General features: G+C 63.9%; 1 protein-coding gene across 14 annotated transcripts in view; it reads right to left on the reverse strand.

The window, feature by feature from the left end:
* KIF1A (kinesin family member 1A) overlaps positions 1-14,293 on the reverse strand; it is a 36,974-nt gene extending 22,681 nt beyond the window's left edge. For 7 of the 14 annotated variants that reach the window (XM_056108336.1, XM_056108334.1, XM_056108333.1 and 4 more), the window contains exons 1-14: positions 14,153-14,293; positions 13,226-13,302; positions 12,925-13,104; positions 12,689-12,754; positions 12,276-12,454; positions 11,897-12,008; positions 10,836-10,913; positions 10,545-10,610; positions 10,232-10,249; positions 3,245-3,320; positions 2,437-2,515; positions 1,903-2,045; positions 1,757-1,783; positions 1,104-1,237 (exon numbers count right to left, since the gene is read on the reverse strand). In XM_056108336.1, the coding sequence (XP_055964311.1) occupies positions 1,104-1,237; positions 1,757-1,783; positions 1,903-2,045; positions 2,437-2,515; positions 3,245-3,320; positions 10,232-10,249; positions 10,545-10,610; positions 10,836-10,913; positions 11,897-12,008; positions 12,276-12,454; positions 12,689-12,754; positions 12,925-13,104; positions 13,226-13,302; positions 14,153-14,258 (1,341 nt within the window). In that variant the 5' untranslated portion in view covers positions 14,259-14,293. The remainder of the gene's footprint in view (positions 1-1,103; positions 1,238-1,756; positions 1,784-1,902; positions 2,046-2,436; positions 2,516-3,244; positions 3,321-10,231; positions 10,250-10,544; positions 10,611-10,835; positions 10,914-11,896; positions 12,009-12,275; positions 12,455-12,688; positions 12,755-12,924; positions 13,105-13,225; positions 13,303-14,152) is intronic. The other 7 variants (XM_056108340.1, XM_056108339.1, XM_056108338.1 and 4 more) reach the window with 1 other exon arrangement.
* Between the last annotated feature and the right edge of the window lie 11,037 nt (positions 14,294-25,330).

The raw sequence follows: 25,330 nt of genomic DNA on the forward strand, positions 1-25,330 counted from the left end.
GGGGCTGTGTGCAGGGACGCCTCCCTCAGCACTAGCTCTCTCCAGCCCCCCACGCCCCCAGCTCCTGCCCGCCCGGCCCTCTGCCTCAGCCAGCACCCAACAGTTGTCCGCTGAAGAAACCCAGAACCAACGTGCAGTTAGGGAGTGACGGTGCCCTGCCCCACGTGAGGCACCCAGCAGGTGCTGACGGGGCACCTTGAGAGGGCCTGGGGCCCCTGGCCAGACCCCTAGCAGCAGGTGAAGGCTGTGGACCAGGGACACCAGCCTCTGACACCAGCCCAGGGCTGCAGAGGACCCCTGGGAGCCTGCCCGCCACTCTCCAAGCTTACAAGATCCAGGTCAGGGCCCTGACCTCACACCCCCACACTGTCCAGCCTCACGCATGTCCAGTCCCCATCACATGACCCCGCCTGCAGGCCCTGAGCCCACCTAACACTAGGCCCCGCCACTCAGGCCATAGCCCGCCCTCACACCGTAGCCACGCCCACAACCAGGCCCCGCCCCTTGTGCCATAGCCCCGCCTTTAGGCTACAACCGAGCCAAGGCCAGGCCCCGCCCCTCGCATAGCCCCGCCCTCAGCCCAGGCCTCGCCCACAGACTGGCCTTGCCTCTCACAGCCCTGCTCTCAGGTCAGGCCCCACCCACAACCAGGCCCCGCCCCCACATAGCCCCGCCCCAGGCCAGAACACCCCCCCCACAAGCCCTGCCCCGGCTCTGCCCCTCACCTAGCCCCGCCCCTCAGTAGCCCCACCCCAGCCCGATATAGCCCGGCCCCGCCCATGGCCAGGCCCCGCCCCTCACCTGGCCCCGCCCTCGTAAAGGCCACGCCCACGGCCATGCCCCGCCCCCACATAGCCCTGCCCCAGGCCAGACCCCCACAAGCTTCGCCCTGGCCCAGCCCCGTCCATGGCCAGGCCTCGCCCCTCACCTAGCCCCGCCCCTCACCTAGCCCTGCCCCAGTCCCCACATAGACCCACCCCCCAGGCACGGCCCACTCACATCGCGGTCCCGCCTCTCACCTAGCCCCGCCTTGCCCTTCACCTAGCCCCGCCCCTCGCCTAGCCCCGCCCCGGCCCCGCCCACGGCCAGGCCCCGCCCCTCACCTTCAGCCTCTCGATCGCTTCCTCGCTGCCAGGGGCGAACAGGAGACGCTCGTGCAAGCTGGACACAGAGGCAGCGCGGCTGGACAGGGCTGAGAGCGAGGACGACGGGCTCATGCCCACCAGCGCGTTGGTCACTGTGGAGAGAGCGGCAGCGCCTGACGACCCTGGCCGGCCTCCCGACTGGGCAGACACGGGCGGACAGGAGGAGGGAGAAGCGAGCGGGGAGGCCGGGGCTGCGAAGCCGGAGGAAGGGGCGCGGCGAGCAGAGCATGCACGGCCGCTGCACGCGGGGGCTCCCTGCACCCACCAGAGCCCGCCCGCTCCTTCCCCCGCCCTGAGACTGGCCTAGGACCCTGAGGCCGCCGGCCGGGTGGGATCGCTGCTCACGCCCCGTGCCTGGGGCTGCCCTGGCCCCTCGAAGCGACACACAGCAGCACAGAGCAGGGGGAGGGCTGGGGAGACTGAGGGCGCCCGACCCCTGCGGCCTCCGGGACAGAGTTGGCCGCTCGGCCGCCTGGCCCGCCACGGGTACCCAGGGGCGTTTGCCAGGCCGTGGCTTGGCCGGTGGCCGGACGCCTGGGGGCCGGGGGCCCTCACGCAGCAGGGCCGCGGGGAGCAGAGCAGCAGGGGCGGGGGGCACGGGGGATACACACATTTGGGTCCTCCGGGCAGAGTGCCGGCTGAGGGGAGGAAGCGTGGGGAGACAGAGAGAGAACGTTTGTCCGCGGGGCCAGGGCACCCGGCCGGGAGGGGCTGCAGCAGGGAGAGGGCTGCGTGGGGCCCACCGCCCGGCACTCACTCTCGGTGATGTCGCCCAGGCCCTGGGCGTAGAGCAGGTCGCGCAGCCGGGTCACCTCGTCCTTGAGCTCGCGGATGAGCTTGTTGTTGGGGTCCTCGTTGATGACGGCGTTGCAGCGGATCTGCTTGGCCCGGTCGGCGTACCTGGGTGGTCCCGGGAGCCGTGGGCGCAGGCGGGCGGCACTGGTGCCCTGCCCGACCCCTCTGGGCGGGGCCTCTGCAGCTGGGGGGTGCCAGGAGCCTGGCCAGACCCGTTCTGGGGACCCCTGGCCCAAGAGACCTCTAGGGGCCCTGCCTGGTTCTCCCAACTGGGGAAACTGAGGCCCTGGGGAGTCACTCCCCATGGTGAGGCCTTTGCCCCCGTCCCCAGGGGACAGTGTGAAGGGGGTTGTGCGGGCATGTCCCCTGGAGCTGTAGACAGGGGTCAGAGGGCAGAGCTGCCTTGGCGCGCTGGCGTCTCAAGAACACCCCGCTGTGGTCGCGTGGGTGCAGCCCCACAGGACACCCCAGGGAGCCAGTTCCCTCCTGGACTCACCTCAGGGTGCTCAGGGTCTCGTCGTAGTTGATGTCTGCGGGGCTCAGGGCGGCCACCATTGCTGTCCTTGAGTTCCCTCCTGTGGGTGTGCAGACGCGTCAGCTGGTGCCTGGGGCGGGGAGGCTATGGTTCTGGGTAAACTGAGGCAAGGCCAGGAAGTGGGCACGGGGTCTGGGGGCCAGCCTTCTGCACTGCACAGGACCCTTGTCTTCCCTGTGATGTTTCTGTCACTTTAGGGCGACCCCATCTAGTGGGGCACGTAGTGGGGACACTGCACGTGGACCCCCTCTCCTCCGCTCTCCGTGTGGCCAAGAGGCAAAGGCCCCCACTGCTGGCTCTCACCAATGGTGTGGGGATGGCCCCCTGGTCCCCCCCCAGCTGGCCCTGCAGGAGGGTCTGCTTCCACAATTGGGCAGGAAGACCCTTGCCGTGACACGTGTCCAGCTACCCCTCAGGCTGGTTCTGGGGTGCAGGACTGGCCACGCAGAGCTGGAGATACTCAGTTGTTCAGGGTGGGGGAAATCATGACTCAGTTTACCTCTCTGGATGTTAGCCCCTCGCCCTCACATATCCAGAGAAGATCCTGGGGTTATTCGGGGAGGGTTGAACAAGAGTCCTGGCGATTCTGTCCCACCCGCCATCTCTCTCTGACTCCAAACTCAGGCAGAGAGAAGGGGGGGACTTATGGAAGCCCCAAAGCCTAACCAGCACAGCCTCCCAGTCATGGTCTCCGAGACGTGAGCTGGGGTGCCGACAGCGCCCAGAGGAGCCATCAGCCACCGAGAGTGGCCGGGGGCGGGGGGCTCACCCAGGTTCTCCCGCAGGAGCCAGGTGAGCACAGAGTCTCGGTAGGGGATGAAATCTGTCTTCTTCTTTTTCTTGTTCTGCGAGAGGAGGGTCAGTCTGTCAGCTGTCAGGCCTGAGGGGTCTGGGCGAGGCCCCCAGGAGCCCCTCCGAACCCACCATGATGGCCCATTAGACACGGCCCAGCGTGCTTGACCCAGACTTCATGCCTCCTGCCCATCTCCCTGCGCCGGGCACTGTCCACTCACTTCAGGCGTCCCTGTCCCCCCCCTCAGGGCCCGTGTGGCTCTTGAAGTTCTGCCTGGTCCCCACAGCGCCTCAGCTGGTGTCCCACACTGACCGCCACATCCTCCCACACCCGCCCGGGGCTCCTCAGCTTCACCAGGGAGTTCACAGGTCTACGACCGTCACCCCGGCTAGATTCAGCCGTTCTTTACGGGCTGCCTCACTAACCCCCACGACGTTCTCCACAACCCCTCATGCACGACTGGTCGGAGGAAGGACAAACTATGTATTCATTGGAAATAGCAACTTAAAAAGAACAACAGCCGCTTATCCCGCTGTCCCACACAGAGCTCCTTCTGCTTCTTCGCTAGCTGCCCACGCGGCTCCCCACGTCCCTCGCCCGGGTTTGTCTCGGTCCTCTCACACTGTCCCCCATCTAGGAGCTGCCTCGCCATTCCCCGTCTCCTTCAGCCCGCACCCCGCTCCCTGCATACCCTCTCGTAGTTCCACTCACTTCCTCACGAGACGCACGCCATGCTCCGTGTCTCACTGTCCCCTCAGCTCCCAGTTTCTCACACCGCTCTACAATTCTCAAAATTGTCCTCAGAGTCCCTCAGACCCCTGATACTTTCCTTCCCCAAGTCTCAGTTCCCCAAGTAGTTCTTCAGACAGCTCACCGCTCTCTCACATTCCTCATCGGGATGCATTGTTTCATTGTTTCCACCTTCCTTGTGGTGTTCTCTTTTAGAGACACACAGTTTCACACTTTTGCAGTGTTAGAAACACATAGTTCCCCAGGGTACCTCTGCGTCACTCACATAGTTGCACCAAATCTCTCACTCTCACACAAATTTTCATGCACCCTTATAGTTCTGATAAAATAACCACATCGATTCACGTGCTTCCTCTCACACTTCCATACTCCTCCTCAAACTTCTAGAGACCTTCTCAATCCCATGCACTTTCACGCCTCTCATACCCTTCCTCTCATACACTTCCCCTCACACTCCCACACACTCCCTCCCACAATCCCTCTCATACTTCCCATACACTTCCCCTCACAGTCCCACACACTTCCTCCCACAATCCCTCACACTTCCCATACACTTCCCCTCACACTCCCACACACTCCCTCCAACAATCCCTCTCACACTTCCCATATACTTCCCCTCACACTCCCACACTTCCTCCCACAATTCCTCTCATACTTCCCATACACTTCCCCTCACACTCCCACACACTTCCTCCCACAATCCCTCTCACGCTTCCCATATACTTCCCCTCACACTCCCACACACTTCCTCCCACAATCCCTCTCACACTTCCCATATACTTCCCCTCACACTCCCACACACTTCCTCCCACAATCCCTCTCACACTTCCCATATACTTCCCCTCACACTCCCACACACTTCCTCCCACAATCCCTCTCACGCTTCCCATATACTTCCCCTCACACTCCCACACACTTCCTCCCACAATCCCTCTCACACTTCCCATATACTTCCCCTCACACTCCCACACACTTCCTCCCACAATTCCTCTCATACTTCCCATACACTTCCCCTCACACTCCCACACACTTCCTCCCACAATCCCTCACACTTCCCATACACTTCCCCTCACACTCCCACACACTTCCTCCCACAATTCCTTTCATACTTCCCATACACTTCCCCTCACACTCCCACACACTTCCTCCCACAATCCCTCTCACACTTCCCATATACTTCCCCTCACACTCCCACACACTTCCTCCCACAATCCCTCTCACACTTCCCATATACTTCCCCTCACACTCCCACACACTTCCTCCCACAATTCCTCTCATACTTCCCATACACTTCCCCTCACACTCCCACACACTTCCTCCCACAATCCCTCACACTTCCCATACACTTCCCCTCACACTCCCACACACTTCCTCCCACAATTCCTTTCATACTTCCCATACACTTCCCCTCACACTCCCACACACTTCCTCCCACAATCCCTCTCACACTTCCCATACACTTCCCCTCACACTCCCACACACTTCCTCCCACAATCCCTCACACTTCCCATACACTTCCCCTCACACTCCCACACACTTCCTCCCACAATCCCTCTCACACTTCCCATACACTTCCCCTCACACTCCCACACACTTCCTCCCACAATCCCTCACACTTCCCATACACTTCCCCTCACACTCCCACACACTTCCTCCCACAATCCCTCTCACACTTCCCATACACTTCCCCTCACACTCCCACACACTTCCTCCCACAATCCCTCTCACACTTCCCATACACTTCCCCTCACACTCCCACACACTCCCTCCCACAATCCCTCTCACACTTCCCATATAATTCCCCTCACACTCCCACACTTCCTCCCACAATTCCTCTCATACTTCCCATACACTTCCCCTCACACTCCCACACACTTCCTCCCACAATCCCTCACACTTCCCATACACTTCCCCTCACACTCCCACACACTTCCTCCCACAATCCCTCACGCTTCCCATATACTTCCCCTCACACTCCCACACACTTCCTCCCACAATCCCTCTCACGCTTCCCATATACTTCCCCTCACACTCCCACACACTTCCTCCCACAATCCCTCACACTTCCCATACACTTCCCCTCAAACTCCCACACACTTCCTCCCACAATCCCTCTCACGCTTCCCATATACTTCCCCTCACACTCCCACACACTTCCTCCCACAATCCCTCTCACACTTCCCATATACTTCCCCTCACACTCCCACACACTTCCTCCCACAATTCCTCTCATACTTCCCATACACTTCCCCTCACACTCCCACACACTTCCTCCCACAATCCCTCACACTTCCCATACACTTCCCCTCACACTCCCACACACTTCCTCCCACAATCCCTCTCACACTTCCCATACACTTCCCCTCACACTCCCACACACTTCCTCCCACAATCCTTCACACTTCCCATACACTTCCCCTCACACTCCCACACACTTCCTCCCACAATCCCTCTCACACTTCCCAAATACTTCCCCTCACACTCCCACACACTTCCTCCCACAATCCCTCTCACACTTCCCATACACTTCCCCTCACACTCCCACACACTTCCTCCCACAATCCCTCTCACACTTCCCATACACTTCCCCTCACACTCCCACACACTTCCTCCCACAATCCCTCTCACACTTCCCATACACTTCCCCTCACACTCCCACACACTTCCTCCCACAATCCCTCTCACACTTCCCAAATACTTCCCCTCACACTCCCACACACTTCCTCCCACAATCCCTCTCACACTTCCCATACACTTCCCCTCACACTCCCACACACTTCCTCCCACAATCCCTCACACTTCCCATACACTTCCCCTCACACTCCCACACACTTCTTCCCACAATCCCTCTCACACTTCCCATACACTTCCCCTCACACTCCCACACACTTCCTCCCACAATCCCTCTCACACTTCCCATACACTTCCCCTCATACTCCCACACACTTCCTCCCACAATTCCTCTCATACTTCCCATACACTTCCCCTCACACTCCCACACACTTCCTCCCACAATCCCTCACACTTCCCATACACTTCCCCTCACACTCCCACACACTTCCTCCCACAATCCCTCTCACACTTCCCAAATACTTCCCCTCACACTCCCACACACTTCCTCCCACAATCCCTCTCACACTTCCCATACACTTCCCCTCACACTCCCACACACTTCCTCCTACAATCCCTCACACTTCCATTACACTTCCCCTCACACTCCCACACACTTCCTCCCACAATCCCTCTCACACTTCCCATACACTTCCCCTCACACTCCCACACACTTCCTCCCACAATCCCTCTCACACTTCCCATACACTTCCCCTCACACTCCCACACACTCCCTCCCACAATCCCTCTCACACTTCCCATATACTTCCCCTCACACTCCCACACTTCCTCCCACAATTCCTCTCATACTTCCCATACACTTCCCCTCACACTCCCACACACTTCCTCCCACAATCCCTCACACTTCCCATACACTTCCCCTCACACTCCCACACACTCCCTCCCACTATCCCTCTCACACTTCCCATATACTTCCCCTCACACTCCCACACACTTCCTCCCACAATCCCTCTCACACTTCCCATATACTTCCCCTCACACTCCCACACACTTCCTCCCACAATCCCTCTCACACTTCCCATACACTTCCCCTCACACTCCCACACACTTCCTCCCACAATCCCTCTCACACTTCCCATACACTTCCCCTCACACTCCCACACACTTCCTCCCACAATCCCTCTCACACTTCCCAAATACTTCCCCTCACACTCCCACACACTTCCTCCCACAATCCCTCTCACACTTCCCATACACTTCCCCTCACACTCCCACACACTTCCTCCCACAATCCCTCACACTTCCCATACACTTCCCCTCACACTCCCACACACTTCTTCCCACAATCCCTCTCACACTTCCCATACACTTCCACTCACACTCCCACACACTTCCTCCCACAATCCCTCTCACACTTCCCATACACTTCCCCTCATACTCCCACACACTTCCTCCCACAATTCCTCTCATACTTCCCATACACTTCCCCTCACACTCCCACACACTTCCTCCCACAATCCCTCACACTTCCCATACACTTCCCCTCACACTCCCACACACTTCCTCCCACAATTCCTTTCATACTTCCCATACACTTCCCCTCACACTCCCACACACTTCCTCCCACAATCCCTCTCACACTTCCCATACACTTCCCCTCACACTCCCACACACTTCCTCCCACAATCCCTCTCACACTTCCCAAATACTTCCCCTCACACTCCCACACACTTCCTCCCACAATCCCTCTCACACTTCCCATACACTTCCCCTCACACTCCCACACACTTCCTCCCACAATCCCTCACACTTCCCATACACTTCCCCTCACACTCCCACACACTCTCTCCCACTATCCCTCTCACACTTCCCATATACTTCCCCTCACACTCCCACACACTTCCTCCCACAATCCCTCACACTTCCCATACACTTCCCCTCACACTCCCACACACTTCCTCCCACAATCCCTCACACTTCCCATACACTTCCCCTCACACTCCCACACACTTCCTTCCACAATCCCTCACACTTCCCATACACTTCCCCTCACACTCCCACACACTCCCTCCCACTATCCCTCTCACACTTCCCATATACTTCCCCTCACACTCCCACACACTTCCTCCCACAATCCCTCACACTTCCCATACACTTCCCCTCACACTCCCACACACTTCCTCCCACAATCCCTCACACTTCCCATACACTTCCCCTCACACTCCCACACACTCCCTCCCACTATCCCTCTCACACTTCCCATATACTTCCCCTCACACTCCCACACACTTCCTCCCACAATCCCTCTCACACTTCCCATATACTTCCCCTCACACTCCCACACACTTCCTCCCACAATTCCTCTCACACTTCCCATACACTTCCCCTCACACTCCCACACACTTCCTCCCACAATCCCTCTCACACTTCCCATACACTTCCCCTCACACTCCCACACACTTCCTCCCACAATCCCTCTCACACTTCCCATACACTTCCCCTCATACTCCCACACACTTCCTCCCACAATCCTTCTCACACTTCCCATATACTTCCCCTCACACTCCCACACACTCCCTCCCACAATTCCTCACACTTCCCATACACTTCCCCTCATACTCCCACACACTTCCTCCCACAATCCCTCTCACACTTCCCATACACTTCCCCTCACACTCCCACACACTCCCTCCCACAATTCCTCACACTTCCCATACACTTCCCCTCACACTCCCACACACTTCCTCCCACAATCCCTCTCACACTTCCCATACACTTCCCCTCATACTCCCACACACTTCCTCCCACAATCCTTCTCACACTTCCCATATACTTCCCCTCACACTCCCACACACTCCCTCCCACAATTCCTCACACTTCCCATACACTTCCCCTCACACTCCCACACACTTCCTCCCACAATTCTCATATTTTCTGTGTATTTTCTCTCATACCCTTGCACATACAATTCTTTTCTTTTTGGGTCACACCTGGCGATGCACAGCGGTTACTCCTAGCTCTGCACTCAGGAATTACTCCTGGAGGTGCTCAGGGGACCCTATGGGATGTTGGGAATTGAACCCGGGTCCGCCGCGTGCAAGGCAAAGGCCCTCCCCGCTGTGCTATCGCTCCAGCCCCCATACATACTTCTCGAACTTTCCTCACTTTTTCTCTCACTGATATTTTCACTTCCTAGCACACTTCTGAGCACTTCCACGTCCGCTTCCTCCTACCTCTGCACACCCTTCTGACTTCTGCACACCCTTCCTCTCACACTTCCCCTCACACTGCCCCCACTTCTGCACACACTTCCTCCACACTTCTCTGCAGCCCGCCTCAGTGCTTGCAGGGTCTGCCTCTTGGGAGCCTCCCTCCTGCCCTCACCTCTGCCCCCACCCCGCGTCCCTGTTCCCGGCTCTCCCGACAGCCGCTCGGGCTGTGCAGACCCGGCTTCCCGCCCAGCCTCCCTTGGCCCATTTTCCTCCACGGGGCCTGTCCCACTTTGAGGCAGGCTTTTCTTTCTGCCTGAGTTGCTGAGTCAGGCTCAGGGAGCAGATGGAGGAGGACACCTCCCGGGGAGCGATGGAGGAGCACACCTCCCGGGAGCCGGGCTGAGGGCCCGGAGCGGAGGAAGCCGCTTACCTTGTTGGGCCCAGAGTCCTGCAAAGGAGAACAGAGAGTCTGAGGCCCGTGAGGCCGCGTCAGAGCCGCACCCTCTTCACAGCCTCCCACAGTCTCAGGGGTGCGTCCCGCCACGAGGACTGAGCCGGCCGCCAGCGCCCCTGAAGGGTGCAGCAGGTCACGCGGCCGCGGTCCTGCCCACGGGGAAAGATGCCACCAGCACATCCAGGGGAGCCCAAGGTGACCAGAGCCGAGGAGCGACCAGTCCAAGTGTGACCCTCGGCTGCGACGCTGACCCCATCCCGCGCCGGACCCTGAGACCCTGCCCACTCACCATTTCAGCCAGGGCCGAGATGACCTTCCCCAGGGTGGTCAGGGACTTGTTGATGTTGGCGCCCTCCTGTGTGGGCAGAGGGCGGTCACTGGGCGCCATCCCGGGCCCACTGCGGGCTGCAGGCGGCGAGCGGGTCGGCGTCTCGGGGCACCCCCACCCCGAGGGTCTCGGGGCTCCAGAAACTCCCGCAGGCACCACCCCATTAGCCTCGGGTGGGGACGGGGGCTCAGGGATCAGCCTTCCTTCTGCGCAGGGAACCCACTGCCCCCTGTGCCCCTGGCCAGGCCTTACCTTGAGGCGGGTGCCCTTGGCCCCCGTGGAGTCCGCCCGCTCACTCCCCGCCAGGTCCACCAGGCTGATCTTGCTCACCTGCGGGTGGGAAGCAGCACACGCCGCCACGGGTCACCGCAAGCCCACAGGGCAGGCCTGCCGGTGCCCGACACTGTCCGTGCCTCGGGGCCTCACCCTGGTGGAGACCTGCAGGGCTGCGGGGGCTTGTGGCACCCGGAGGGAGGCTCTGCCTCAGCACAGCAGCACTGCCGGTCCCAGGAGGCAGTCGGGCCCCTGGGTGCTCACACTCACAGTTGGACCCTGGACGCTCACAGACAGGCGGAACCCCGGACACTCACGTGGATAGTCAGACCCCCGGATGCTCACATGGACAGTTGGACCTTGGACGTTCACACGGATTGTCGAACCCCCCAGAAGCTCACACAGACAGTCGGACCCTGGACACTCACACATTCGGAGCCCTGGATGCTCACACGGACAGTCGGACCCCCGGACGCTCACACAGACAGTCAGACTCCAGATGCTCACACAGACAGTCGGACCCCGGACGCAGACAGCTGGATGGTCAGTCGCTCACAGCCCACAGCAGCCTCCTGTGGCCAGCTCTACCTCTCCCAGTCCCACTGCGTCCCCAGGGTATGGGGAGGGGTCTGGACCGGGAAGCAGGCCAGGGGTAGGCATGGGTGGGCAGAAAGACGGGCGAGGAGCAGCCCCCGGAGCACAGAGCGTGTGTCCAGGAGGGCTCAGGAGGTGCCCCCAGGCCTGTGGGCACCCAGCTGGGTGGGGCTGGACCTCTGAGCTCCTTTGTGCTGGAGGTGCCCCGCCCGCCTGCACCTCTCCCCACCCACCCCCCTGAGGGCCGCCCAGCAGACCCCTCCCCTCCCAGAGAGACCTGGGCCCTGGCCTTACCTCAACCCTGGGAGCCTGACCAGCCCCCTCGCACTGCCCACTGCTCCGCCCTCCCTCCCACTTGCCGCTGCATCCTCCCAGCAGTGTCCATGCCCTCCCTGTGTCCTCCCCGTGTCCTCCCTGTCCCTTCCCGCCCCCTCCCAGCCCCCCACCTTCTCGGTGGTCACGTCGGTCTCTGCATCGTGGCGTTTCTGAGTGAAGATGATGTTGAAGACGGCGTGGGAGCGACTGCTGGTCTCGTTCATGTTGGTGGCCGCCACGGTCCTGGACACAGGCCACACACATGCTGACCAGGACCCCATGGCCAGGCACATGTGTCCTGAGGCTGGTGGTCACTGTGACCGCACAGCTATTCTGGGGCCTCAGGGCCGACCGCACCAGGGGAGACCCTTGGTCTCAGGGTGAGCAGAACCCTGGCAGGGTGCAAGGACACGGCCAAGGCGGGTGTGTGGCTGGCGTGAGCCCCTCGGGCGTGGAGCATGGGGTGGGGGGTGGGTGGGAGTGCCCCAGCCAGCACCCCGAGGGGCCCACCTGGCCTTGTTGCCGGAGTCCATGAGGTCCTGGATGTCGTTGTAGGAGGTGACGGCCAGCTTGGACAGGTCCTCCACGTAAGGGCCCAACAGCGGGTGTTCCCTCACACGCAGGTTGCCCTTGTTCTTGGGGTTCAGGAGGTCCCGCACGCGCTCGCAGTAAATCTCCATGTAGCTGACCTGCAGGCAGAGACAAAGCCCCGACGTGGGGACTGTGAACCCCAAAGTGGGTGCCCTGGGTCCCCGAGGCAGGTGGGACAGGTGCCGTGTCTCCTAAGGGGGCGGGACGGGTGCTAGTGTCCCCGAGGGGGCAGGATGGGTGCCATGTCCCCAAGGGGGCTGGGACGGGTGCTAGTGTCCCCAAGGAGGGTGGGACGGGCACTGTGTCCCCGAGGGCAGGGCTTGGCAGCCTACCTCCACCGAATAGGCCATGTTGTCGTTGGTGGTGTCGTTGATGCGTGAGAAAAGGTCTTCGCAGAGCTGTGGGTGAGGGCACGGTGAGGCCCACACACGTGCCGCTGTGTGTTCAGCCCCACCCACGCACCCACCCCTGCCCTGCCGGCGGGCGCCAGCCTTGCGCCCTGGCCCTGAGCGACTCAGAGCAGGAGCCCCGGCCTGACCCTGCGGCGTGTGGGTCCCCCTGCCCGAACCTGCGGGATGATCCCCTGCTGCTCCTTCTCCTGCCGCCCCATCATGGTGTAGGACTTGCCGGCGCCCGTCTGGCCATAGGCGAAGATGCAGACGTTGTAGCCCTCGAAGGCGTGCTGCAGCATCTCCTCACCGATGTCGCGGTACACCTGCCTCTGCGAGGCGTACTGGGGATCCGCAGGCTGTGGGAGAGGGCAGAGGCAGCCGCTGGGCAGGGGCAGGCGGGGAGTGGCCGCAGGGCCTGGGGTGCTGGGGGGGTTTGGGGCTGGCGGGGCTGGGGGGCCGCGCCTGCCCGGGGCTCACCGAGGTGTGTGACCAGTAGGAGTAGTCGAAGCTGAAGCTCTTGGGCGTCTCCTTGGGCTGCTTGGGGTTGACGATGGCTGCGGAAGAGCGGGGTCTGGGCGTCTGTCCTCCTCCGGGAACCCTCCCCGCCCTCCCTGCCCTCCCTGGCCCCCCCGCCCAGGTCTGGATCCACGAGTCCCCTGGACGCGCCCAGGAACCCAAGAGGGGCCCAGGCCCAGGCTCCCCCACGGCGCCCCATCCAGCGGGGGCTGTCTCTGCTCTCACAGGGCGCCTGGGGCAGAATGCAGGGCTTGGGGCCTGTCCAGGCTGTGCTGCTGCCTGCTGAGGCCGGCACAGTTGAGGGCCATGATGGACAGGGCGAGGGAGGGACACCGGAAGGTCACTGGGGCACTGGCTGGGACACACACTGGGAAAGGAGCCCCATGTCCAGAACACGCTTCATGGGCCTCTGAAGACCCCAGGGGCTGGAAAGGACCCGCACGGCCGCTGCTGCATCTCAGGAAGGGTGTCCAGGGGGATACACATGCTGAGTGGCCACAGGCGGCCACAGAGAGAGGGACATGCTGAAGTGGCCCTAGACACCAGAGTCGAAGAGGTCAAAGGAGCTGCAGACCCGTGGCCCTGAGCTGGGGCAGGGACAGCTCTGTCCTGTCGCTGATGGGCCCCCAATCACTGCCCCCACTCTCTGGCCGTGCTCCCCACAGTCTAACTGTGCTCCCCACTCTAGATGTGCTCCCCCACTCTCTGGTCATGCTCCCCCACTAACTCGCTGTGCTCCCCACACTCTAGCTATGCTCCTCCACTCTCTGGCCGTGCTTCCTCACTCTGGTCATGCTCCCCACAGTCTCTGGCTGTGCTCTCACTCTCTGGCCGTGCTCCCCCACTCTGGCCGTGCTCCCCACCCTCTGGCCATGCTCCCACACTCACTGGTCGTGCTCCCCGTCATCTGGATGATGCACTTGGACTCGCGGCTCATCTCACGGGAGTTGAAGGGGCGCACCCGCACCGCCACCTTCACAGAGGCCCCGGCCATCCTGGCGCCGTGGACGGTCACTCCCTAGGGTGGCCGTGGGCGGGGGCACCTGGGGAGAAGAGGCACAAGAGCTGGAGGCAGGAGGGTCCCGCCAGCCCCACCCCACAGGGCCCAGAGCACCAGTGGGGCAGAGGGGCTGGTGGGCTGTCCGGGGGCTCGGAGGGTCCGGGCCGAGAGGCGGCCTGCGGTGGCCGTCCCTCCTGAACTGCAACCTGATAGGCGGCAGGGGGACCCCCGGGTCTGGCAAGGGCTGCTCTGTGGGACCACCAAGCAGCAAGATGAGGTCAGAAGTCCAGCCTCGACCAACCTCCCCCAGGCAGCAGGCTCCCAGGGAAGGGGTGCTGGGTGGGGCTGCCCCCCGGGGAAATGGGCAGGGGAGGCGTGGCCAAGGTCAGGCAGGACCACTCTGCCAGGAACCCTGAGGGGCAGCTCCTGTTCTGAGTCCCCTGGGGTCATCGGGGGGCAGGCACTGTGGAGGCTCTCAGGAGGGTTTGGGGACCCCAGGCAGGAGGGCGGGGTGGAGGCACCCTTCCCACTCAGGGCACTCCTGGGGGCCGGCTGGGCCCCGGCTCTCCCCGGTCAAGGGCACGGTTGGTCACACGTGCTGGGGACCCCGGCAGGGGAGAGGCCGGTCACCACCCAGCACCAGGGCTCCCGGCCTCACGGGGCCAGGGTTTAGGGCCAGGGTCAGGGTCAGAGTGAGGTTTGAGGTCACAGTCAAGGCTGTGGTCAAGGTCAGACTGAGGTTAGGACTGAAGGTCAGAGTCAGGGGCAGGGTCGGGTCAAGGTCAGGGTCACATCAGGGGCAGGAGTCAGGGGGAACTTGTAGGTGGGGCAGAGCCAGGGCTCAGTGGCTGCTTTCAGGCCAAGCAACACCTCCCCCCAGGAATGGTGTGGGCACTGGAGTGGCCACCAGGACAGCCCAGGCACCCACGGGAGAATGGCACCCACGGACCATGAGCGGGCGGGGACAACCATGCAGAGCAGGAGGGCAGGGCTGGGCTGGGCCACACGTGGGGAGCGAGAAACCCCCTTGTGGACCCGGACCCACACAGACCCCCATGGACCCTGGCCCACACAGACCCCCATGGACCCTGACCCACACAGACTACCCACGGACCCTGACCATACAGCATCTCCTCCAGCCCCTGCAGGTACCCGGCAGCTCCAGCCAAGCTGGTGGCCTGGGAAGAGACGGTTGTTCCTCTTAGCAGGCCCTCGGACCTCCTGCTCCCGCCCGCAGCCCCTCCTGGCCAGGGCCCAGGGCGCAGTGGCCGCCCACCCCTACCCTACATGCACCTGCACCTCTCACTTGGACCCTGACCAGCTTCACCGTGGGGGCAACCTCTTGGAGACCCACCCTTAGGGGAGCAGTGACCAGGAAGCCTGGGACAGTGGGCTGTCCTGGGCGAGTGGACAGCCTGCGGAGCCCCGGGTGGGGCGGAGGAAACTTCATTTTTTTTGTTTTGGTTTTCAGTCAGACTGACCCCATGGGGGGCTGGGCTGCAGCGAGGCCCGCACACCCTGCACACCCCGCCCGTCTCTGGCCCTGGGAGTGAGGCTGGAGCAGACCCGAGGCCCCTCTCCCTCCACCTCGCGAGAGCCTGGGGTCTGAGACGGAGGTCCGGCCAGGCGTGAAGGTTCAGACCACCCAAACCTCGTGTGGACTCAGGCCGGCACGGTGTTCCAGAGGACACAGCCGCCCCACACACTCCACTCGACGGTGACCGCTGACCGCCCAGGCCCTGGGGGGAGACCCCTGTGTGCCCGGGACTGGGAGGCCCCAGGACGTGCCCATGAGAAGAGGAGGCCCCTGCCTGGAGGGCGGCGTCAGGCACATTTCCATTCCGCTCACGAGCCCGCCGGATGCTTCCCAGGCCGGCACGTTGCCCGCGGAGCTTTGGGGAGACACAAGCATCAGAGGAGGAGTGTTCTGCCCCTCCAGGGCCCAAGGAAGAGTGCTCTGCGCCTCCGGGGCATGAACTCTGCCCCTGGAGGAGAAGGGGCCCGGATGGCGGAGCCGGAGGGACGGGCCCAGGGCGGGCCAGCTGTGGACACGTCAGCGGACACACGTGGAGGTCATGGAGGGCGCTTGGGCCGGAGCCGCCAGGAGAAAAAGCACAAGGACACGAGGTCCAGGACCGATTAAGGACTTGGAGACGCTCTAAGCCCCGAGGGGGAACCGGCAGGCCCCCAGCCAGAGCAGCACCAAGAAGAGGGAGACAGAGGCCGAGAGACGCCCCACGGCATGAGACCCTCAGCTTCCAGGCCCCAGAGACAGCCACGGCCGCTGCCGCCGCCCAGAGTGAGGGCAAGGCCTGAGGGCACCATCGACGGTTCCCGTGAGCGTGACCCAACACGGAGCCTGCTGTCACCCACAGGGCGGAAGAGCAACCACTTCCAGTTTAGAAGAGAAATAACCCCGAGGAAAGGCAGAGGAAAATGAGCTTCTGGGAGTGTCTTGGGCGGATGCGGCAACGGAGGGACGCTGAGAAGAGACGCGCGTTCACGGGCAGGGGGAGGCCGCAGCCGAGAGCTCAGCCAGGCTCGGACAGGCAGATTCTAAAGCTCTTTATGTAAAGGCGGCTGGAGCAGCACTGCAGCCGGGAGGGCGCCTGCCTTGCTTGCGCGGCCAACTGGGTCTAATCCCCGGCATCCCACAGGGTCCCTGAGCGCACCAGGGGTGATCCCTGAGCACAGAGCCAGGAGTCGGCCCTCAGCACTATTGGGAGTGGCCCCCACACAGAACAATACAACAAAAATGTAAAGACACGCCCGCAAGCGGTCACTTGCTGCTCAGCCACGGAGGAAGAGCCACGTATCCTACGTTCCAGCTTCCCCACGGGCCGGGCACGGCAAGCGTGGACACATTGCCACGGAAAACCCTATGGTGAATGTTGGCAAGCCAGAGCGGAACCACACAGAGCGACACCCCAAATCAGCAGCGCGAATCCAGGAGCAGGTCAACACACAGGAGGGTCGAGCAGGAGCCGTGGGTCGGAACCGATTCTGAGCTCGGGAAACAAAGGGGTCACCATTCCAGTCACAGCACAAGGCTTCCACAGGGCCCACAGATGTGTGTGTGTGTCTGTGTGTCTGTATGTCTGTGTCTGTGTGTGTCTGTGTATGTCTGTGTCTGTGTGTCTCTATGTCTGAGTGTGTCTCTGTATGTCTGAGTGTCTACGTCTGTCTGCGTGTCTGTGTGTCTGTGTCTGTGTATCTGTGTGTGTCTGTGTCTGAGTGTGTCTGTGTGTCTGTGTGTGTCTGTGTGTGTGTCTGTGTGTCTCTTTGTCTGTGTGTGTATGTCTCTGTGTGTCTGTCTTTGTGTGTCTGTGTGTCTGTCTGCGTGTCTGTGTGTCTGGTCTGTCTGCATGTATCTGTGTGTGTCTCTCTGTGTCTGTGTATATGTCAGTGTGTCTGTGTCTGTGTGTGTCTGTGTGTCTGTGCATCTGTGTATGTCTGTGTCTGTGTGTGTCTGTGTATGTCTGTGTCTGTGTGTCTCTATGTCTGAGTGTGTCTCTGTATGTCTGAGTGTCTACGTCTGTCTGCGTGTCTGTGTGTCTGTGTTTGTGTATCTGTGTGTGTCTGTGTCTGAGTGTGTCTGTGTGTCTGTGTCTGAGTGTGTCTGTGTGTCTGTGTGTGTCTGTGTGTGTGTCTGTGTGTCTCTTTGTCTGTGTGTGTATGTCTCTGTGTGTCTGTCTTTGTGTGTCTGTGTGTCTGTCTGCGTGTCTGTGTGTCTGGTCTGTCTGCATGTATCTGTGTGTGTCTCTCTGTGTCTGTGTATATGTCAGTGTGTCTGTGTCTGTGTGTGTCTGTGTGTCTGTGCATCTGTGTATGTCTGTGTCTGTGTGTCTGTGTGTGTCTGTGTCTGTGTGTATCTGTGTCTTTGTGTCTGTGTCTGTGTGTGTCTGTGTCTGTGTGTCTGAGTGTGTCTCTGTGTGTCTCTGCATATGTGTGTGTGTCTGTGTGGGGTGAGCCTTGCCCCCCTGCCAGGCTCCCGGGGCTCCCACCGTGGGTTTGCCTTGGCAGGATCTGTGGGTCTCTGCAGGGTGGGGTCCACACAGCGGGTGGGCACTCAGGCTTGGACAGGGCAGGGCCGTGTTGCTGGTGTATCCAGATTCCGGAGGTGGGGGGCTGGGGGGAGGCCCAGGGAGCAGCGGGGCGGGTGCAGGCTGGGTTCTGCCCTTCCACCTCTGGGGCCCCAAGTCCAGGCTGAGCTGCTCCTGGGAGCCCGGGTCAGCCTCCTCAGGAGCCGAGTTCACTGTCTCCCTGCTGGGAGTCCGGGACGCCCCGCGGCGCCTCTCGAGACGGGGCGGGGGCACCAGAGCGAGCCGAGCCACCTCCCGCAATGCCCGTGAGTGTCCGCGCTGAAAGCCGCTACCCGCGGCTCAAGAAGGACAGCTCCCTTGCGGCAGAAGGGCAGCCCCTCCGTGGGAGACAGGCCCCTGGACGGCCGCGCAGGCACAGCGCTGCCTTGGAAACAGCTTCCTCCCAGGGGCCCTGCCACCCCCAGGGGCCCTTGGGTGTCAGCGCAGGAGCAGCCTCTACAAGCAGTGCCGGTCGAGGGGCACGGAGAGGCAGAGAGAACGGCGGACCCTGAAACAAGCGTGATGCGCAGGGGGGTGGGGCAAACCGCAGAACGCACAATGCCGCCGAGACTTCCGGTCCCGGCAGCCCAGAGGGGATGCGCCCTCGGCCCGGGACACTCCAGGACACACACGGGCTCCACAACAACGAAGGCGCCAGGGCCCCCGAGGGCCGAGCGGACCGTGGCTAGGGGAGGCGGCCTTAGCCGGGCACCAGGACCCATCACGCTCCTTCAGAACCGCCCTTCAGAGAAGCTGCGGGGAGCCGAGACCCCAGAGTGCCCCGACACCTAGTGATACCCAGGACCCCCGGGGAGCCGCTGGGGATGAGCCCCACGGGGACACGGGCATGGAAGTGCGGGTGCAGGAGTGGGTGCAGGTGAGGGGGTGGGTGTGGGTGAGGGTATAGGTGTGGGTGTTGGTGACTGTACAGGTGTAAGTGGGTGCAGATGCGGGTGGGGGGCCAGGTTCTGAGTGGGCTGCCCCCAGGGCTGCAGGGTCGAGCCCACGTCAGGCCACAACAGGCTACTAGGAAGCAGCGATGCCTTCCCAGGCCGTGGGGGGGGGGGGGCTTGACCGTACTGCTCTCCTTGGTACTCAGGTCCCCCAATCTGTCCCCGGCCACTTCAGTCCTGAAGGGCAGCAGGCAGTGCCCACATGCACCGGGTCTGTCCTCGACAGGAAGAGGCCGAGCGTTAGGGGCTCAAGGGGGCAGCTGCTCGGTCCCACATGTGATGAGCAGAGTGTCCGAGACGCTGGGCCCAGCCAGAGTCCAGGGAGCAGCTCGGCCATGTGAGATGTCACAGCAGGATGCCAGCGACTTCCCCACAGTCCCCAAAGTCACAGTCAGAGACAAACCAGCAGGGCCCAGAGAGAGAGCAGAGCCTCGCATGCAGGAAACCCACCCCAGCACCATGCAGAGGGCCCAAGCCATCCAGGAGTGAGCCCTGAGCACAGTCGAGAGAGATCCGGGGCACAGTCGGGAGAGATCTCAGAGCACAGTTAGGAGAGATCCCGAGCTCTGAGTTGGGAGATCTCCAAGAGCACAATCGATCGGGAGAGATCCCGAGCACGGTCGGGAGAGATCTTGGGTAGTGGGGAGAGATCCCAGAGCAGAGTCAGGAGAGATCCCAGGGCACAGTCGGGAGAGATCTGAGTCGGGAGCCTGAGCGCTCCCTGGGCCCTTGCAGAGCTGCACACCCGGCCCCCATCCCCTCCTGGCCGCTCTGGACAGCACAGAGCCCGGCGTCCCGTCCTGGTGGCAGCGTGAGCCTCTTGCAGGCTCCCTTTCATCCAAACAGGCCAGAACATTCTAGGGCACGTTCAGCCAGTTTCGGGGGAAGCTGGACAAATCGTCTCTGCTGACCCTGAGCCCTGAAGTGGGCGCCGAGGCTGCAGGCAGCAGGGAGGGAGCGGGGAGCAGGCGGAACCCTGAAATGGCTTCTCAGGCCATTGCCCCACTCCTGGCACCATGAGGGCCCCAGCTCTGCTGCCCCTGCCGTCCACCTGCGCTGTCAGGAAGGACATGAGTCCTGGGCACTCTGCAGCACCGCCAACGCTGAGAAAAAGCCTCTGGAACATTCCACACGCACAGCACCCAGGGGTGCCAAGAGAGGGGAGGGGGCACAGCCTTCTGAGTGCTGCTCGGGGCTGGACAGAGGCCCTGGGCCACACAGGCACCCAGTGGGCACCGACACTCGTGGGTGGGCTTCTCCTGTGGTGCCCGGGACCCTGCAAAGCCACAGGACCAAATCTGCAGGGTCACAGACGAGGGCCCAAGGGGAGAGGCCAGCCCGGGCTCGGGTCCCTCAGTGGGCAGGCTCCCCCAAGCACGGTCCCTCAGTGGGCAGGCTCCCTGGGCTGCACAGACTCCACCTCGTCACTGCTCCTTCCCAACTGCGTGTCCTGGTGTCCCAAAAGGAGCCCTCGTACCCGTGCCCACCTGGACCCCCGCCACCGGCTCTCCTTGGGGGGGTGAGGGATACTGCACAGTGGAGGTTCAAGGCGTGGCCTGCAGGGGGGCACTCAGCCAAGTCACAAGAGCACGGAGCACCTCCAGGGTCTGCCGAGAGACCCCCAAACCACAACAGAAGGGGGTGCAGGGGAGGGGTGCTGGCCTGGGGAGGGGGAGGGGCACGGGGAGGGTCGGGTGTGGGGGAGGGTGGCCTGGGGTTGGAGCCGCGTGCAGGGGTGAGCCTGGGAGGGCCTGAGCAGGGGCAGGGCAGGGTGCGGCCTGGGGCGTGGCTGGCTCCTGCTAGAGCCCCAGAGCTGAGAGGGCAGATGGCCTGTGCCACAGCCCGGGGGTCAGTGCCACGAGGTGGGGGTCTGGGTAGGAGGGACAGGAAGGGGGAGGCAGGGAGGGGGGAAGGGGAAGGGAGAAAGAAGGCAGGAGAGGAGGGAAGAAGGAAGGGGGAGAGGGAGGACGGAGGGAGGCAGGGAGGAGGGAAGGAGGGAGGGAGGGCCAGGACTGAGGAAGGGGAGCAGGACAGAGGAAGGAGGGGAGGAAGGAGGGGAGGAGGAAGGCGGGGAGGAGGAGGGGAGCGGGGAGGACCGAGGAGCATAAAGGGCCCGAGCCCGGCCAGGCAGCTGGGACAGAAAGGTCAGATGCAGAGGGGCCCAGGGCAGGACTGACCGTCAGTCCCTGCTGAAGAAGTGGGCAGGTGCCCTCACGCCCAGAGGAGGAGCAGCCCCTGGAGCACAGCAGCCAGAAGGACGCACCCCGGAGGCCAAGTGCGGCCTCCAGCTGCTCTGCCGTGGGCATGGGGCTGGGCTCTCCCCTGAGCCCCCACACCCCACGAGCCCTGTCCACGGCGGCTACAGAGGCGGGCCCTGGAAGCCGTCAGTGGGCAGCTGGTCACGCCGGTGCAGGCTGCGGGGTCAGGCAGGGCCTGGGAGGAGGCACCCTGAGGTGGGGGACCCCAACTGGGAGCAGGTGTGCGAGCCCCAATGGCCCCCAGGCCGGGCCCCCAGTGCTGGCCCTGCACTCAGGGCGGGGCTGGGGTTGGGGCGGCCCATCCCTGGGCGGGGACACTACCAGCTCCAGCTGCCTCTTCTGGGCCCAGGCTGCCCGAGGCTCCGCCCCTGACCAGGGCCTCAAACCCCCACCACTGTGGCCATCCCCGGGTCCCACCAGCACCACAGCCGAGCCCCAGCTGTCTGGGTGAGGATGGACAGGCAGGTGGGTGAGGGTGGGATACTGGGAGAAGGCGGGGACGCTGTGTGCCGCTGCGTGAGTCTGAGCATGTAATTGTGTGTGCCGGTGTGTGCGAGAGTGAATGAGTGTGTGTGCGAGTGTGTGTACATGAAGTGTGTGTGAGCGTGTGTGTGCAAGTGAGTGTATGTGCGAGTGTGTCCAAGTGTGTAAGTGCTGCAGTGTGTGTGTATGTGTGTGCATGCATATTTGTGTGAGCGTGAGTATGTGTGTGCATTAGTGTGTGAGTGTGTGTGTTCCTCCAGCAGGGCCGGGACACGTAGGAAGGCGAGAGTGATAAGAATTTGGGGGCCCTGGGCCGCCCTTGCAGAATGGCGGGGCCGGGGCGGGCAGGTTCCTAGGGCTGGGCAAGGCGCTTGCGGGGCTCAGAGGCAGAAGCCCCCCACTCACCAGGCCCGGAGCAGCAAGCTGCAGAACAGGGACCCAGAGAGGAGCAAGGTAACCTTGGGGGGACAACCCCCAGTGACCTCTGACCTTGACTATCCCCCGCCTGCCCATCTCACACCCCCCCCAAGCAAACTCCCCAGCGGGGATCTGGGGTTGTGAGGAGCTGCAGGCCTAGCCTGGGGCTCAGGGTGGACAGCAACCCACCCATCCCCCAACCCGGGGCCTCCCCCCCACCGGAAGGAAGGACAGAGCAGCCCTGACCTGGCCTGGACTGAGGGGCAAGGCGGGGTCCGGGGCCGGGTGGCCTGGGCGCACGGGGAAGGGACAGAGGACCCCTGGGGCTGCACCTGGGGGAGACCGCCCGCCGCACCACACCTCTGCCTGCTGCCTGGCCTGTGTTCCCCAGAGCCGCTCGCCCTTCCTCGGAGCCGGGTGGCGCGCGGGCACCGCCCCTGGGGTGTGGCAGCGCTCGGGGGTCTCACCCCGGCAGGTCCCTCCCCGCTGCGCACCTGCTCCCGGCGGCCCGGACGCGGGGGCGGGGGGAGCCACACCTGCAAGATGGCCGCGGCAGGTGGCGCCCCCAAACCCAGGGGTCCGGGCCGGCGCGGGCTCCCCCTCCGCAGCCGCGCGACCCCCACCCGCCGCCCGCCTTCGTCCGGCAGGGCACGGCACGGCACGGCGGGCGCCCGGAGCGCGCGGGGGCCGGGGGGCGCGCTCGGGGCCGCGCACGGGCGCATGACTTGGCACCGCCCTCCCCCTCCCCCCGGGCCGCTCCTCGCCGCGCACCTGTCACCGCGGGCGGGGGTCGCCGGGACCCCGCGCCGCGCCCGCCGCCGCCGCAGCCCCCGCGCCCCGCCCGCCTGTTTGGCTGAGGCGCCGCCGCCGCCTCCCCCGCGGGGCCCGCCGGCTCCTCCCGCCGCGCCCGGAGGCCTCTCGGGGCCCGCGGCTGCGGGGGCGCCTCAATGCGCCCATTGTTCTCCCGGGGGTCGGCGGGGGGCTGGCGGCGCGCGCGCGGACGGCGCGGGTCGCGGGGCCGGGGGGCTGCGGCGCGGGGCGCGCGCGGGGCTGCGGGGTGGGGATGGGGGTGGAGATGGGGGATAAGGATGGGGGATAAGGATGCAGGATGCGGATGCGGGATGCGGATGCGGGATGCGGATGCGGGATGCGGATGCGGGATGCGGGATGGGGATGCGGGATGGGGATGCGGGATGCGGGATGGGGATGCGGGATGCGGATGCGGATGAGGATGCGGATGAGGCCGCGGGATGCGCGCCGAGGCTGAGATGAGGATGGGAGACGAGGATGCGGGATGACGATGCCGCGCAGGTGCGGGATGGGGACGCGGCCGGGGACGGGGACCGGACGGGGACGGGACGGGGACGGGACGGGACGGGTCGGGTCGGGGATGGAGCCGCGGAGGGACGGGACGGACGCAGGCCGCGCGGACACTCACCTCGCGGGCGGCCGAGCGGCTGCGGCGGCGGGCGGGTCCCGGGCTGTGACGGCCTCGCCGCGTGACGGCTGCGCCCCCGCCCGCCCCGCCGGACGCTGGTTGGCTGCGCGCGAGCTGGTGTGTCGCGGCCGGAGGGACAGCGGGGCGGGCGGCCGTGACGTCACCGCAGACTCGGCGCGCGCGGGCCCCCGCCGCCGCCCCCGCCCCCGCCCCCCCCACCGTGCCCGCGTCCCCGGCCCCTCCCAGGCGGGCCCCCGCGCCCGGGGCCCCCCACTGCCGTGCGCCCCTCCTCGTGCGGCCCCGCCCAGTCCCTCCCGCCGGGCCAAGGACAGGAGTTGGGGGTCGCAGGGGCCGGCTGAGGGGTGGGGGGCAACGCACGACAGGTGAGTCTTCTTCCCACTGCGGGGAACCCCGCCTCGGGGAACCTGCCGCCCCGCCCCCCGCGGACTGCAGGGGGGTCGGTGACGTCATGCCTCCCGCAGGGGGCGGCCCGCCCCTTCCTGCGCCCGCACCGGGTCCGCGGAGCCTGCCCGCGCCCCTCCCGCGCCCCCTCCCCGCGTCGTGCGGGGTTGGGGGCCCAGAGGCTCAGAGGGGACCCGCCCGCGCCCCACATGCTAGGGGAAATTTGGCGGCTGCGGAGCAGGCGCTGGCCCTGGCCCGTCCTGCGCCCCCACCCCAATTCTCCAGCTGGGGGGACGTTTGAGTTTTCTCTTGTGTTTTCTAAGCAGCTTGGTCCCGAGCCTTCTCCCACTTGTCTGCCTTCCGCTCTGGCCCCCGGGTAAGTGCTCGCTCACTGGCTCGGGGAGGCCGCCCCCACCCCCGCCCCCTACTCACAGGCTCCCGAAGCCCAGGGGCCTAGTCCCCGGTCCCTAGCCGGGCTTCCCTCCCCAGTGCGCTCCTCTGCCTCTCTCTTGCTCCCATGTCTCGCTTCTTTCCTATGTGTTTATTATTGGGAGGGGCCACACCCACTGGTGCCCAGAGCTTCTCCCGACTCTGTGCTCAGGGGTCACTCCCGGCAGTGCTCTGGGGGAACTTACCGGTGCTGGGGATGGAGCCCGGGTTGGGGCGTCCAAGGCAAGCGCCTTCCCTTTGCACTATCTCTCCCCCCACCCCCCACCCCCCACCCCCCGATTTTGAACTTCCTGGCATTGCCCCATGAATACAGAGTCTGTGTTAGCCGCCCTCAGTCGGCCCGAGCTGATACAAACCGGGGGTGGGCGCAGGGCTGCTGCCAGGGGCTGGACTGAGGGGTGCAGCCGGCCGAGCACCACCCGCCAGGACACCCCAGGGCTCTCCCCTGCCTCCACATGCAGGTCCTCTCTGAAGTGGGGGGACTGGCAGGGAGCCACTGGCGTGGTGCGTAAGGCGGCGCATCTGAGAGCAGGGGCGAGGGTCCCACCCATCGCAGTGGCAGCTCCAGAGCCAGGACATGCGC

Source organism: Sorex fumeus, unplaced genomic scaffold (genome assembly GCF_029834395.1).
Source record: "Sorex fumeus unplaced genomic scaffold, SorFum_2.1 ptg000207l, whole genome shotgun sequence".
NCBI classification, from domain to species: domain Eukaryota; kingdom Metazoa; phylum Chordata; class Mammalia; order Eulipotyphla; family Soricidae; genus Sorex; species Sorex fumeus.